The 17,152-nt window shown below is 35.0% G+C and overlaps 1 protein-coding gene across 1 annotated transcript; it reads right to left on the bottom strand.

Annotated features, from left to right (window-relative positions):
* Positions 1 to 277: 277 nt before the first annotated feature.
* On the bottom strand, positions 278 to 15,771 carry LOC121378751 (pentatricopeptide repeat-containing protein 1, mitochondrial-like). Its single transcript, XM_041507046.1, has 9 exons — positions 15,694 to 15,771; positions 12,667 to 13,378; positions 11,461 to 11,560; positions 10,156 to 10,296; positions 7,609 to 7,926; positions 5,909 to 6,562; positions 3,734 to 3,850; positions 1,915 to 2,097; positions 278 to 873 (listed from the first exon to the last, which is right to left on the bottom strand). The coding sequence occupies exons 2-9, from the start codon at positions 13,281 to 13,283 to the stop codon at positions 721 to 723; spliced, it is 2,283 nt and encodes a 760-aa protein (XP_041362980.1). The 5' UTR covers positions 13,284 to 13,378; positions 15,694 to 15,771; the 3' UTR covers positions 278 to 720.
* Positions 15,772 to 17,152: the final 1,381 nt, after the last annotated feature.

Genomic DNA, 17,152 nt, shown 5'->3' with positions numbered 1-17,152 from the left:
TTTTTTGGAGTTGATAGAATTAATTTTCTCAACAGATTAGCTCTGTATTTACTAATCAATTCGTGCTTAAGAATTCTATGAAGCCGTTTCAACAAAACAGGCGTTATCATATAAAGGTAAAAATGGGGAACTTTGAGGCTTGCCGGGTGGAATTCTCCTTTCTGAATGTGCAAAGCCTGTCAACATACTAATGACTGCATTTGTGTGGAAGCAACAGTAACCACAAACATCTGCTTGATATTGTTTAGCCACACATTGAATAAAAAACAAGCATTCAAATGTTTCCTTAGTTTATTTTTAAGGTTTTGGTGCTTTTCACAGAATTCTGCAATTTTCAGTATGGAAATTACAAATACAAGCGTATATGCTCCTGAATTGGCCAATACAAAAAAGCAAACTTTAAACAATGCACTCACTTAAAAAGTGAAAATAATACCCGACACTGATGTTTAACAGTTAACTCTAATCATCTAACTGTATACTGTTGAGTGAAATCCAGTGCCGTGCTAAGACCAGCTCTTTTCTTCTTTTGACAATGATCAATTTTTAGAATTATCTCCCCTTACCACCAAAACCGGCATGGACAACCTGTGTTCACAAGATAATATGTTATAAACTAACATTGTGTCGAAGCTATAAACCTAATATAAAGATTGAGCTGAGACTGGCACACCAGTAAGAAGTTTTCAAAGAATTAAAGTTTGAAACGTCAAAATGTATTTATTGTTCCACATGTTGAAAAGATTGCCAAGGGTGAGAAGGTTTTTCCATTTTTGTTCTCTGGAGCCAGGGACGGTAGAAAAGCATGAAATCTTTAAATCCAGACAGGAAGTAGTCTGACCTGAAGTAGCTATCCACCGTTCCACTGCTTTCCTGGAGGGAAAAAAAGATATATTTAATTCAGAGTTGTATCAAAATGGCAAAACATGAATGTCCTTGACAAATTACCAATAATATCTTTTTTTTTTAAATGTAAATATTTGAACTGCTGTCTTGTTGTCTTTTGCCAATTACAGCAAATCCAAAAACATTTCACGTTCTTTCTGTTGACAACAAGTATTTTAAAAGATAAATGAAATTTGTTTTCTATCACCCCCCCCCACACACACACACACACTACCACTACTAGACTAGGAGGGTAGCAATAACGAACTAAGAACTTTGGTTCATAAACATTAATTTAACAATATGTTTGTCTATTAACAGATGTACAGGCATTAAAGATGACAAATTGTGGACAACTGCTAAATATTTTATTAACATTAAATGGTCATATGAAGTTATAATGATATGTGACAACACATGAATGTTCATTCATAAAATAGAAAGATTAACACTTGAAGAATAGAAAGATTAACCCTTGAAGAATAGAAAATACACTGCCAGGCTCAACTTCAGTGGTAGCCTGGGGAGTTTTGACTACCAAAATGTTGCTCGTGCTACTGGACTTCCATGGCGGTTTGCCGGTCTTTTACAGCTTTTTCTTCCGCAAAGGATATTGGACATGGCATGCAGCATCGGTAACTGAATCCAGCCTTTAATGTAAGCCACTATGCGAGCACCTCGTGACACGAATAGCGCTAGTAGTAATTAACTGATTCCTGACTGGGCATCACATCAAGATTGTCACCTACCTCACAAGCACAAACTGACTAATTGTGTGTTATCTTTTTAAAAATAGTTTATTGATATTATACTTCACACTAATAAAGTTTTAACAGATAAAAACCTTTCAATGAAATGTAATTTTAGCTAAATAGAATAGAAACGAGTTCAGATAATTACTGAAAATACTGGTCAAGGCCTCACTGGTAAGTAAAATACTGCAAAACAAATTAAAGACACACTTTTCTCCTTTTTTCCTTCTACTTTAATGTGAACTACAGTGTAATTTGCTGGCAGTACTGTACTTACTAATTTAACCAACACTGCTTTCGCTGATGCAATACTACGTTCTGTGTTCTCTAGAAACTTCTTGTTTGGCATCAGATTCAGGTCTTCGCATAGCTTGATGATGTCACGTTTGTAGTGGAAATCCATTTTACTTGCATATATCAGCGTTCCGAGGACCTCGATGTTTGGGACAAGTCCAACAGCCTAGAATAAAAGCAGAGTAAACTTTAACTGAGAATTTTGTTTGTTTTGTTTAACTACAACATTAGAGCACATTGATTTAATTAATCATCGGCTATTTGATGTCAAACATTTGGTAATTCTGACTCGTAGTCAGCAGAGGAAACCTGCTACCCTTTTCCATTAGCAGCAAGGGATCTTTTATATGCACTTTCCAACAGACAGGAGAGCACATACCACAACCTTTGACCAGTTGTGGTGTACTGGTTGGAATGAGAAAAAACCCAATCAATTGAATGGATCCACCAAGGTGGTTCGATCCTGCAATGCAAGCACCTCAGGCGAGCGCTCCACTGACTAAGCTAAATCTCACCCCAATTAACTGAGAAAACAGACTGCTATTAACATGTAGCAACAAGTTTCCTTGAATTAATTTTTTTTATCATTCTCAAATATTTAAACTAGACATGTAAATTAAAGTGTAAATGTTGATCTGTAAGTGTAAAGTGTTAACTTCCACTTGCTAATTAGTACCAACTCAACTGTTGTATCATTTATAAGAATTAAAGAATATTATATGATACGCAACTAGTAAAATAATATAAATGAAAGAAATGTTTTATTTAAGGACGCACTCAACACATTTTATTTACGGTTATATGGCATCAGACATATGGTTACGGACCACACAGATTTTAAGAGGAAACCCGCTGTCGCTACTTCATGGGCTACTCTTTCCGATTAGCAGCAAGGGATCTTTTATTTGCGCTTCCCACAGGCAGGATAGCAAAAACCATGGCCTTTGTTGAACCAGTTATGGATCACTGGTCGATGCAAGTGGTTTACACCTATCCACTGAGCCTTGCGGAGCACTCACTCAGGGTTTGGAGTCGGTATCTGGATTAAAAATCCCATGCCTCGACTGGGATCCGAACCCAGTACCTACCAGCATGTTGACCGATGGCCTAACCACAACGCCACTGAGGCCGGTATAATATAAATGAGACTGTAATAAGTTAATAAAGTGACATATTACTTGGTTTTATTATTTTTATTCCCATCGACAAATGTCAACACTGAACCAATTCAGAGTAAAAATGTAAAGCCCAAAGTTAATCCAGGATATATCAACTCTACAGTAAAAGTAAGTTTTGGACCCTACTTTGTTTTGCGTGCGATCTGTATTTTAAAGTACTATAAAGAAATAACTGTAAAAAAAATTGTTGTTCATATATAGCAACAACATTAAACTGATATTATAACTGAGACTTGTAAAATAAGCAGAATAGATTGGTAGAGCTGGGTGGTATTGCAATTTCAGGTTTGGTATCGGTATCTGTATTTTGGGGGATATATAATACTGATACCGATATCGAGCGGTGTTTTCGGTATACTCGGCTTTAAATGCATGCCCGAGTTAAGTCTCACCCGCTAATTTCATCTAAATAAAATTAAATTCCATACACAAGGTCCTCATCTTTCTCTTCTTTTCAGCTATTTTTTGTTCGTCTAACATATTGTTAGTGCTTTGCTAAATGGCATAAAACGTTTTTCAATATTGAAATTTCTGTATTTTGAGATTTGCTCAGTACGGTAAATCGGTACTGACATGATACTGATAATGAATGATATATACAGTATATCACCCAGCTCTAGTTACCTCCATGTCCTTAAGGAGGCGCTGACCATCACTCCTCTTCCTGCATGACATGGCCAGACAACAGAAGGTCCGCATGTTGGAGTGCAGTCCATGTTTCTGTAGGAGCTGGAGAACATCCTGTAAGTAAACCAGTGTTGAACAGTATCAGAAACCTGGCATCAACAGTGCCAGAGCTCTGGCACTTGCCAAATTCGCCAATTGCAAATTTTGAAAGCAGTTGGCAAATTTTAATTTTTAATTTTGTGAAATAATTTCATGTAATAACTGACATTTTCTAGCAGAAAATAAATCGATTTCTGCAATTTTTGAAGTTTAGTAGACAGTTTGGCGATATTATTTGGTCATACAGAGCTAGCGCTGAACACTATGATCCAATCAAAAATAACAAATAACTTCGGGCTGAAAACTTCACCAAATAATCTAGCAAATTTTAAATAGTGCAGAAAATAACTGACATTTTCTAGCAGAAAATAAATCGATTTCTGCAATTTTTGAAGTTTAGTAGACAGTTTGGCGATATTATTTGGTCATACAGAGCTAGCGCTGAACACTATGATCCAATCAAAAATAACAAATAACTTCGGGCTGAAAACTTCCCCAAATAATCTAGCAAACTTTAAATAGTGCAGAAAATAACTGACATTTTCTAGCAGAAAATAAATCGACTTCTGCAATTTTTGAAGTTTAGTAGACAGTTTGGCGATATTATTTGGTCATACAGAGCTAGCGCTGAACACTATGATCCAATCAAAAATAACAAACAACTTCGGGCTGAAAACTTCCCCAAATAATCTAGCAAATTTTAAATAGTGCAGAAATCCAGTTATTTTGTAACAAAATGTTAAAAATTTCATGAAATTATTTTGCCAAATTAAAATAAAATCTGCCAATTGTTGTTGAAATTCACAATTGGTGAATTTGGCGAGTGCAAAAGCTAGCACTGCAACTGATCCATGCCATTAATTTGACTGTTAATTTAAAGTACCATTATATCAAAAGTGTTATTACTAGCTAGTGGAGTTTGCATGGAAAATTTTGTTAATTATTATATAGTTTCTGAGTTAAAGAAGCTAAACGAAAAGATGTTTAAAATTCCACGAAAAAATAGAATATGTAAGAAACAAAATACACTACTAGTCATTAGCTCAATTGAGAGAGAAACAGTTTGTAAGATAAATGATATCTATCTCCATGAGGCATACAATTAGTGGGAGAGAACCAGTTTTATTACATCCCTATTCAATCTTACTGTAGTGATAAAGACATTTTGAAACCATGTGATAAATTCATTTTATATCGCACACTATGTGCAATCTGGACTGGAACTTTTAAATGGGGAAATTCTGTATAAATAGCTGTGTTTTGTGGTATATATAAACAAAGTTAATACAGATCAAAACAAATATCAACAAGAACATAAGAAAAATCAAATATTCACATCAAAGACCTCTAGAGCTAAATTAGCATAACTTGTTAAATATATATGACAAACATACAAATTAATTTTGTTGCAATATAGATATGTTGCCACCAAACTGTTATGAATTGTGTGAAGGTAGATGTGAATGAAAAACAAGTTATCTTGTACTTAAATTATTTTTTTTTTAAATTTTACAGTAAGTTTTTAAAATAAAGAGTACAAATAGATTTAGAAAATGGAGACTCATTTAGGAAGGAGGAAAACAAAACAAATCTGACCACTGTTGTGTGAATAGTTCGAGTGCAATTTTAAAAAACAAATGGCCCACCAGCAGAAATTTTGACCTTGCCTATGGCAACTTTTTAAAAAAACAAATGGCCCACCAGCAGAAATTTTGACCTTGCCTATGGCAACTTTAAAAAATATATATGTTTGCAGCAAATAAACATGACTGAAAGGTTAGTTTGCTGTGTGTAGAGACATATTTCAAATGTAAAAAAGTTATATAATGTACATCAGGTGTATTAATTTTGCCATTTTTGTGGAGCTTTACCGACTGCACTTTTGTACCATCGGTGATGCTCCTGACTTTCAGCAATTTATATCTCAACAATGGCATGCCATTGGCCATTGGTGCAGTTGTTGAGTTCTAGCTCTGTGAGTATAACATTGTTTATACATGTACTTGTAAGCATGAAGACTTAGCATATGATCATAAGCAAAGTTTAGTAAGAATAATCTAATAGAGTTATTACTTGAGCAGCCTGGAAATCTTGCCTCATACATCGCTTATGTATCAAGTTATTCAGTAGGTCAGTGTCTGGCTTAACTCCATACTTCTCCATCAATGACAACAATTCCTCTTCGGCCTCCATAGTGGATGGGAAATTAAACAACTGCATAAACGTCTTTACATCAGGTTGGACACCTTCATCATCCATACTCTTCAACCAGCCACGGAAGCCACCCAGCAATGCAAGTCGATTTTCAGCAGTGTTAAGTGAAGAACTGTCTGCAAGAGTGTTCGGACCAACATCCAAGTTTTGCGTAACTGTTACCAGGGAATTACTCTCAGAACCAGTATTATCTGCTCGATATCCCTCCTCAGGCTTTACCTGCCACCAGGAATCACTGGTAGCGTCATGAATACCTGACAAGTGTTCAGCTTCTGCTGTTGGTTTAAGATCTACATTGCCATCTGTTGTAACAACATTCTGGTCAGATTCAGCAATACTTTGATCTCTGACGTCCTGTACATGGGCTGCTAGTTGTTTTGTGAATAATGGACTTTCTTCAGGTATCGGCAGTGCTTGCTGTGTGTTGAAGGAGCAGTCTCTGGTGACTCGTAAAAGCAGGTTGTAGAGAGGTAAATCTGGCTGTACGTGATTAAGCTTCATCAATCGCCAGACCTGAAAGTAGAACCAGTCTTATAATCCAGCTCAAATATGGTTACTGGCCGAGTGCTATTTGCTGATACTTATTTCCATGCTTATATCCAATTAAGGTTCAAACACGCTGTCCTGGGTACCCACCTCAGCTTTCTGAACTGTTAGTGTTTTATTTGTTAAGTGTTTAGTAAGGCTGTCTTTTTCTGTCTTTTTTTTTAGTAAAACAATTAACTATAAAATCAGGACAAATGACTGCTTTATTTCGTCCAGGTTCAGGACCATTTTGTAAAAAAAAAGTAGTAGATCACATTAAATAGGGTTTGGTTACTTAAACACCTGTTCAGTGTATCTGATAATGAAATAGTTTGACAAGACAATGGAAGATGATTAGCTTTGCTGCTGTTTCATTATTCAAGTGAGTTATATTGTTTTCACAGGAAAAATTAAACTGAACAAGATTATTATAACTGTTTATGATGGGGAATGATAAACATTTAAAAAAAAAAAGCACGAGATCCCATAATCACAGGGCATAAAATATTTCTGGTTGGATTCTGCAAAATGGTCTAATTTACTGCGTCAAGTATTGTTACATGTATATTATTTATGAAGAAATATTTAGAGTAAAGTACACACATAAATCGTACATTTACTTATATTTTTCTATACTACTACTACCTTTTTCCTATTTATAATTTAAGGTAGACTCAAGTGACTACTAAAAACTGCTTTAAATTTATGGTAGATGGGATTGACTAGTATTGTTCATTTGTTTTAATATTATTTTCAAGCACCCCTATTTCTAACCTGATCATCAGGTAGCAATAGGCCAAGAGGCTTATTTGATTGATTGAAACATATTTTATTGCTTTTTAAAGAACAAATGGATTAGGCACAAGTTACACAACTTACTAGGCCTTCTCCAAAACACATACATATTACGACAGTAATATATTTTTGCAATTTAAATATGAACAGAAATAAATATTATTGAGAAAGAGAAAGAGAAAGAAGAAAAGAAAGAGAAAGAAAAAAAAGACTTATTTAAAAGGCTTATTTAAAATTACCTGTATGGCATGACTGAAGCCAGCATCTTTATCACTAATACATGCCATAAGCAAAAAACTGAAGCTTTCTCCATCTGGCCGATAACGTTGACACAGTTGGTCCATTATGGAAAAGGCCGTCCTCAGATCTCCACACATCCCAAACGCTTTAATCATTGCCTTGTAGTTGATCAGGTTGGGATCCACTCCTTGCTCAGTCATTAGATTGTACAGTTTATGAGCCCTTGACAAGCCATCCTGTGGCCAGGGAGAATTAGCACAAGCGTTGAAGAGAGATGTGTATACTGTTTCTTCTGGCTTGAGTCCCATCTTTTTCATCTAAAAATAATTTTTATTACATGTTACATCTGAATAATATCACTAGATACCATAATTTCCTTTGTTCTCCTTGTTGGCTATACATTTTAAAACACCTAACACCCTGAGTCCATGTACAAATTCATACGCTACTTCTTGCTGTTTAGTTGGATGTACTTAATTTATACTTTTAAAATACAACCTTTGAAGCTTTTCCAAAGCAAAATGCATGTTCCTCTAAATTTTATGATGTAAATGATGTTTATAACTTGGGTTTGTGTGCCATCACATGCATGACGCTGACTGGAATGCCAAAGTAATTAACCGCAACTATGCCAAATTATGTTGTAATGTACTCTGTATCGAGTACCAGTTATCGCGATAAGTATTCGGAATAAGTGAAATCAGTAATAATGGTTCGCACTGTTGCTATTAAACCCAATAAAATATCCTATAATTATTTTTAAAGTGGATGATTTGAAACATGATTGTAGTGTCCAGGTTTTTGTTAAAGTAAAGTAAAGTTTGTTTTATTTAACGACGCCACTAGAGCACATTGATTTTTAATCTTATCATCGGCTATTGGACGTCAAACATATGGTCATTCTGACACTGTTTTTAGAGGAAACCCGCTGTCGCCACATAGGCTACTCTTCTTTACGACAGGCAGCAAGGGATCTTTTATTTGCGCTTCCATGGATAGCACAAACCATGGCCTTTGTTGAACCAGTTATGGATCACTGGTCGGTGCAAGTGGTTTACACCTACCCATTGAGCCTTGCGGAGCACTCACTCAGGGTTTGGAGTCGGTATCTGGATTAAAAATCCCATGCCTCGACTGGGATCCGAACCCAGTACCTACCAGCCTGTAGACCGATGGCCTGCCACGACGCCACCGAGGCCGGTAGGTTTTTGTTAATGCTGCGTTCTTTCTGAAAAAAATTATTATTTACATGGAAAAACATATTACATGGATTTATTGAATTAGAAAGCAGGGCTAGCTCTGGCAATTGCCAAATTCGACAATTGCAAATTTTGAAAAAAGTTGTCGAATTTTATTTTAATTTGGCGAAATAATTTCAGGCAAAAATTGGTATTTTTTTAGAAAGTAACTGGCGATTTCTATAATTTTTGAAGTTTAATAGACAATTTGGCGAAACATTTTGCTCACCCAGAGCTAGCCCTGGAAAGGATGAGAAACATCTGTTTTACCATCTCTGCTTTGAGTCCCTAGTAATACTCAGTTTGTGATAGTAAAAACCAGCATTAATGTCTGCAAATGGTCAAATACCACATAGTTATCCCCTAATTATAGCTACCGGTAGTTGCAGGCTATCCAGTTTTGCTGGCAATATGCAAGAAATTATGGTGTGTGTGACCAAAACGCTGCTTTGCATATTAAAAAGCTAAACATATGAGCAGCACTCAGTTTTGCATTGGAAAATGCAATAATGTTGTAAAACTACTCTGCCAAGGCAATGCAACACACATTTTATATCTAGGTATATAATCTGTACTACTAAATAACAAATAAATGGATGTCTTTTTTGGGGGGGAGGTGACTGCTATCATTCCTGATATTAGACAGATGTCTAGGATTGTGCACAGGAATCTTATGTCTATTCAACTTTGGATTTTTAATGTTTAAAAAGTTTAAGATTTATACAGCCTACAAATAGGGCCTACTACAGTTAAACTGCTGCCAGCTGAAAGTCGTAAAATTCCCTATAAATCAATTCTATTAAAAATGGAAACATTACTGAAAATATCTTCAATGATTGCTAATTAAGAAATATGATTGGGGGATACATCTAACAGTCTAAGATTAAGTTAAGTTTGGTGAATGCAGGTCAATTTACCTCTAAATTCACCTGTTGTGTGATTTCGTTTTTGAATATTAGGCGACTTCAACTTCTCACTACTGCTAATAACTTGGCGACTTGAGCTGACTTTAGGTGAAAACAACCCACTCATTTCGCCAGCAAGATTAGGGCTTGAATTTTATACTTTAAAAAGGCATTACAATGAGACGTAAGTTTTAATTTCAAGTGAATCACAGTGCTTGAAGAATAAGAATGTGAACAAAAATGTTCATATATAAATAAAAATATCTCAAAGATTACAACTGCATGTATGTTTCAGTGAAGATCAAACAATAAAAATAAAAATAACTTTGTCCGAAGTAAAAATATAACAATGAAAAATTATAAAATTATATCCACTCAAATATGATATTACACTAGTAAGTACCTTATTAAAGAGTTGGAAGGCTTTCTTGGTGTAACCAGCCCTGCCCAGGATTCCCAGAAGCACAGAAAACACATAACAATTAGGCATTACACGATCTTGCACCAGCATGTCATGCTCCAAAATACCAATAGCTTCTTTGACCTGAAAAAAGGGGGGAAAATATATATACCTGTACCTGTACAAATATATACGGCTTTTTTCATACAATAAAATTTCCAACAAATTATTTATTTCTGAGCCAATAGTTTTTTTTTTTACATTTTTGTGTTATTTCCAAAACACTTTTACTTTTCTTCTTACCAAACTGAAATTATTTACAAAACTAATTTTTGTGGGATGATGCGATGGACAATAAACATTAATTCTCTTTGCATTACCAGTAACCTCTTATGGCATTATACTAACCACAAAAATATACAGAACACCAATTTTTAAATTTGAAGATGCATTTATTTCAAATCATAAATTTGATTGCATAATCCACTAGAGTACAATTCTAGCAATTAAACAACAGATTATCATTATTGTGACATGTCACCATTCCTGTTGGAGAGCTACATGTGTAATATTAGCTAACGAAGGCTACATGGCTCAAGTGAATCAAAACACCACACAAATGTTCAATAGAGGAGAGATCAGGTGATTTTACTTGCCAAGGAAATACATTAAGTGATGCTTGAAAACTGCAAAATGAGCCCTACGAGGACGTTTACAGAATCAACATTATCAAATAGGACAGAGATGTACAACAGCCTTTTTTCCTATGATAAAACTTTGAAAACTTTTGTTACACAAAAAAATGTAAGTGTTTACATATTCCTCATTGTAATTTATTTCCTCAAGTAAGATTAGTGCACCAAGGCCCAATGATCTAAATGGGAAGTAACTCTGTATTTTACTTGTACTCGATCATGAAATACATGTATGTGTATTCAATTACTTGGTACAATGGTTCAGGCTACAGATTTTTGAAGCTATCTTAGCGCTATGATATCATAAAACTGTTGTTAAGTCATGACATCATTATGCCACTCGATCTCCAGCCTACAACACTAGATTGAGCCTTAGTTCAACAAGATTATCACTGGTTAATGCAAGTAAAACTAAGCTGAGATAACAATCAAGATTTAGTTGGTCCATTAAAAAAAAAAAGTGTTAATAACATATTAAAATATATTCTTAAACTAGCTAGTATTTCCAGTTGCATGTAGTGACTCGGTTGGACCAAACACCCAAATTCTGCAGGCAAAGGTAATATAAAACCCCATAATTATTAATGAAATGCTTCATTTCAAATTTGAATACCTTCCAGTGTTTGCCTAGTTTTTCTATCTGTCGACCATACCAGTCTGCAGAGTGTCTTTGTCCTGTCAAGGGTATGTGCCTCTCATTTTCATTGTCATCACTGCAGCAAAACAAAATCATACAAGTACATGTATCTAAGTTAAGCAAACATAATCCACTTGAAATTTGAACAAACATCCTGTAATAAAAACTTAGTTTTTAACAGGTCATAAAAAGACGATTGGTTACACAGATTGTATAAACTTTTTATTAACCAGGCATTGACTTTAGGATTTTTGTTTAATGACACCACTAGAGTACATTGATTAATTAATCATCGGCTACTGGAAGGAAGGAAAGAAATGTTTTATTGAACGACACACTCAACACATTTTATTTAAATTTATATGGCGTCAGACATATGGTTAAGGACCACACATATATATGGAGAGAGGAAACCCGCTGTCGCCACTTCATGGACTACCACAGCCTTTGATATACTAGTCGTGGTACACTGGCTGGAGTGAGAAATCGCCCAATGGGCCCACCAATGGGGATCGATCCCAGACCGACAGTGCATCAAGTGAACGCTTTACCATTGGGCTATGTCCTGCCCTCAGCTATTGGATGTCAAATATTTGGTATTTCTGACTTGTAGTCATCAGAGGAAACCCGCTACATTTTTTCTTAATGCAGCAACTGATCCCACACACAGGAAAACACATACCACAACCGTTGACCAGTTGTGGTGTACTAGTTGGATTGTGCCAGAATCATAAACATGATTTAATATATAGATAATTTGGAATTTCATCTCATAATTTTATGCTTAAAATCTGTAATTGGTGGAAGCACGGATTCATGCTAATTTTGCAGCCTTTTAACGTATAGGCATCATACAAATAGCAATTTAATATAATCAATAATATAAGTAAATATTATGTTACCCTGATGAAGACAGCTCGATGCTACCAAAACATTGGGCATAAAAACTGTAACCAAATTAATGAAATGATAAAGAAAACCAATATACATGGAGTAGTTTAAAATGATTTAAATAAAAGTTGGGAAGAAACTGTAACCAAATTAACAAAAATGATAAAGAAAACCAACACAGTAGTTTAACATGATTAAAATAAAACAATGTGTAATAGCAAATATGTTAAATTAACCTTAAGAAACAGGCAGCCACATGTGACTTATTATTTTCAATTGTGTCTTACAAACCTGTCTGATATAGATTCCTCACTGATCACATCTTTCGTCAAAGTGCCAAACACATCTGCAGAGCCTGAATCAACCATAGCCCGCACTGTAGGTGATCTCAATGTAGCCCGCACTGTAGGCGATCTCAATGTAGCGTGCATCGTAGGTGATCTCAGTGTAGCGTGCACTGTGGAAGACTTCAGTGATGCCTGCCCATTAAGAAAGGCCACTGAATCTTGTACACTGTGTGATCCCATGGAACGCTGAACTTCAAGAGGCAAACTCAACCTTTCACGCAGTTGAACATGTTTCTTCTCCTTACCATCCACCGAAGTACTCTTTCGTGGTCGTGTTCGTGAAAGCAATCCGAAAGTGTCTTCAGGTGCAAGATCATCATTATAGTTGTAGTTGTCATTTTGTAGACATTTTAATCTTCTGTGGTGTAACTTTTTCAATTTTCTTTCGTTACCAGTTTCATCATGCTCTGAAATCTTTTTAACATTTGAAACAAGTTCATTTTGGTCACTGTAAGATGGGACAGATAAACAAATGTACCTGCAGAAATCACATAACCTCACTAAATTAAATGACCTGTTGTGACTAAACGTAGTGAGATATGGTCTTATATAAAACAGCATGATGAGACGTGAAAATAAGATCTTCTTCTTGTATATCAACTAGTTCAAAAACCGTATTACAGGCCTAGTCACTGTCCTCATTTGGTCACAGAAACCTGAAAACAAACATACACAAACATTAATACATTAATTTAGAAACGAAGTTCACCAAATGCTGTTTTGATGGATACATAACGGACAGTCTTCACACAGTATTCTTGGAGAAGCAACTGGCAATGCAGAGTGGTAGTGGATTACAATTTTGATATAAAGTTTATGTTTTGGGTTTATTTTAAAGGAAAACAAATTACACATCAATTAATTTTTGTAGTTAAAAGTTAGAGGGCTTCTGAGCACACTGATTTATTACTTATCAGCTATTGGATGTCAAACCTTAGGTAATTTTGAAAGAGCCTTAGATAGGAAACCCGCTACACTTTTCGATTAGTAGCAAAGGATCTTTTATGTGCACCTATACCTACAGATAGGATAACACAGACCAAGGCTTTGATATACCAGGCATGGTGCACTAGCTGGAATGAAAAATTGCACAATGGACTTACCGACGGGGATCGATTCTAGAGTGGCCGTGCATCAGGCTTGCACTTTACTACCCCTCCAGTGTTCAAGATTAACGGTATCCCAATATCCCGGGGATACCAGAATTTAATTTTGGATACCAGACTTCAATAACCCAGTATCCCGCCGGAATACCATATAATGTTGTTGATTTTTTTTAATCCTGCCTTTTTATTTTTCGCTGAAACAATGAAATTTGTCATTTACTGATGAAGTTCAGTAACAGTGTCGTCCAAGTTTGTTACGATGTTATTTATTAATTTCATTTAAGTGGGATACTAAATTCTCAGGTGGGATACCAGATTTTGAAATGTTACTAATGATAAAATGTAGCATGTTTCCTCTCTAACATTATGATAAAATTACCAAATATTTGACATCCAATAGCCGATGATTAATGAATCAATGTGCTCTATTGATGTCATTACACTAAACAAACTTTTTGGGGGGTGATTGTCGGGCACTTGTCGTATTATTGTATGAGATGGCCCCTGGAAGACGGAATGGCCGAGTGGGTGATCATGTGATGCAATCTAATTAAAATTAGCTCCACTATTACATGTGGATCTAACAGCAGCCCGTTGGAGCTCATGTCCAGCTGACCTTTCATTTGACCAATCAAAACCTTACTTGCAAAATCATGCCCGTGATTTGAAAAGAAATTGAAAACATTCGGGATTATGCCTAGGGTATACAAAATGATTCGGGTGAATTACGAAGTATGCCGGAAACTAATTTCAATATAAAATTTTATATAAAATTAGTTTCAAGACGGAAAAAAACTGATGGTGTAGCGATAAAATCTCTTTATACTAGTATACAATCCAGAGTTTATTAGTTCACTTTTCCTCCTGTTTTTTTCAATGTTGAAATAGACCAACAAGTTCCCCTATTGCATAAATAATCTTGCCTGGTATTTTTAGAATTTGTATGCTCCCGAATAACGCTATAAAAGGCGAAGTGTAATTGGTCGATATTTAAATTGTTATTTATAGATGAAATGTCACCTGGACATGGGAGTCCATGCGATGCTGTTAGATCTACTGGCAGACCCAGTAGAGCTAATTTTAATCAGATTGTCATGTGATGCAACGTCACGATATAGGTTGGCGAACTTAGAATTTTGCTGTCCGGAGTTTGCTGAAGCTTAGCTGAATGTGGGTGCTGTCGGGTTTCTTTCTGTAGTGTGTGTATTAGTGATTAATATCTGAATTTTTTTTAATCAAGGAACTGGAAAATGGTCGATGTAAATGTATTTGACGTTGTTGTGGTATTAGAGCGGAAATCTTTGACTACTTTTTGGTGGTCAGTGATTGCCAAAAAATTACATAGCTTGGTCTCTGACTGTAATGAGAGTATTTATGTCCAAATGTCCGTTTAGCTCTCTTACAGTTAGTGTATTCGGGCTAACTGAAACTGAATTCATGTACCATGAGGTAAGCGAATGGTCCTTTTTTGGCATTGAAATTTTTGTGTGGACTATTTTAACGACAATTTAGTGGAAATATATATAGGGTAAATGCTAATAAACGTATTAAAAGCCAAAATAAGGCTAAAACTTTTTTGTTGTTGTTGAAAATAGTTCTTTAAAATGTATTCCATCAGTACAGAAAAAAATCGTTATCATTCTTGTCATATTTAGACAGTGTCCGCGATTCCTACCGACAGTTGCAAGAGGAAAGACATGACGTTGATGAACCGCACGCAATGTTACTGTAAATGACTCATGAGCGCTAAACGTAATTTTGTTGTATTTTTCAATAATTTCAATATATACATCCATAAATAAAGGTTGTCCAATAATTTGAGACAGATTAACAAAAGAAATAATTAAAAATAAAGTTTTGTTTACATTGTTCTTGTGAAATTTTGACATGTTGCATTTTCTGTGATAAAGATTCTCCACATGCGCACTTTTGTTGGTGCTTTTGGACGAAATTAGCAAAGACAACCGGATGCGGAATCATGTGACTATCGGTTACAATGTACCAAATCAATTCGTATCGCTGATAAAGTTAACGTTTACTACTAACGTTTACTACTGCGAATTCCCCATTATTACCTTCGACACGTTAATAATAATAATAATATTAACATTAACATTAACATTAACATTAATATTAATAATCTTTATTTAAAGAAGGTTACACAAATAATAGTGTCCTTCTGACTATTAAGCATTAAAATTATTACTCTACATATAATGAAATAAACATGAAATAAACAATGTAGGTCAAAGGCGCCGTTTGTCACTTTCTGATTTATGTTAATGATTTATAAATCCTTGACTTTTCAGCAATATATATATTATATATATCATGCCTAAATGCACTACACATTTGAACCTTCTATCACTAAAATTAAATCATATATCCGTGAAAAAAATAGAAATAAAACTATTATAATCTCAAGTGTCATACTTTGCTATTTGGAGATTCAAATTTAAGTGTCCAAGAAAATATCTCTATATTTAAATCTGTTCAGAATTTTCTTATTAATAGTAAGCGTTTCGAGATCAATTAACCATGTAACCATTCTAACTGTTTGCTATTTATTCTTTGTTTCTTCTACACACTCCTCTCTTCTATTCCCCCAACTATCCGTGTCATCTTTATTGTAATATTGTTCTAGCCATCTTGATGTATAACATGTATATTTTTTAAATGTAGGGAGAGGCCTTAATATAGGCACTTGCCTGTTGGCCAATCCCAAATTTGATTTGCTAATAAATATTGTTTAAACCAAATAAAAAAGAGCCAAAAATAACAAATAATAGAATCAAACAATTTTATAAAACAAATTGTTGATATGGGTTGTAACATTGTATACTGGAACTATAACAGTAGGCCTATTGGGTCTTTCAAAGAGCAGAATGGTAAACTGTAATAATTTTCCGATTCCGAAGACATCCTTCTTCTGAGTGATGTAGGAACGATAGATGCCTTAATTAGTACTTTATGAAAAGTTTTGCTTCCTGATTTGTCCTATAAGAGGAATTTAATCGTGATGTTATTTGACCGGCCTCGGTGGTGTCGTGGTTAAGCCATATAACAATACTCGATTTTTTATTAGAACCATATCCGTTTCAACATTGGGGGTGGGTCAAATTTAGCGCTAACTTAACCCTAGCCTACCCATTGGGACTACTGTATGAATCCGTGTGTGAATGAACTATATCTACTACTAAATTCATAGTATATGTATAGCACTATGCTTTTTTATTTATTTATCAAAACAAACAATATAAGAGACAACCCTTCAAATTAGCTAGCTAGGTTAGTATACACCCCCACCCCACCCCCACCCCCACC

Source organism: Gigantopelta aegis, chromosome 8 (assembly GCF_016097555.1).
Source record: "Gigantopelta aegis isolate Gae_Host chromosome 8, Gae_host_genome, whole genome shotgun sequence".
Taxonomy (NCBI): Eukaryota; Metazoa; Mollusca; class Gastropoda; order Neomphalida; family Peltospiridae; genus Gigantopelta; species Gigantopelta aegis.
The sequence above is the reverse complement of the archived record's forward strand: the minus strand, read 5'-3'. Positions and strand labels throughout refer to the sequence as shown.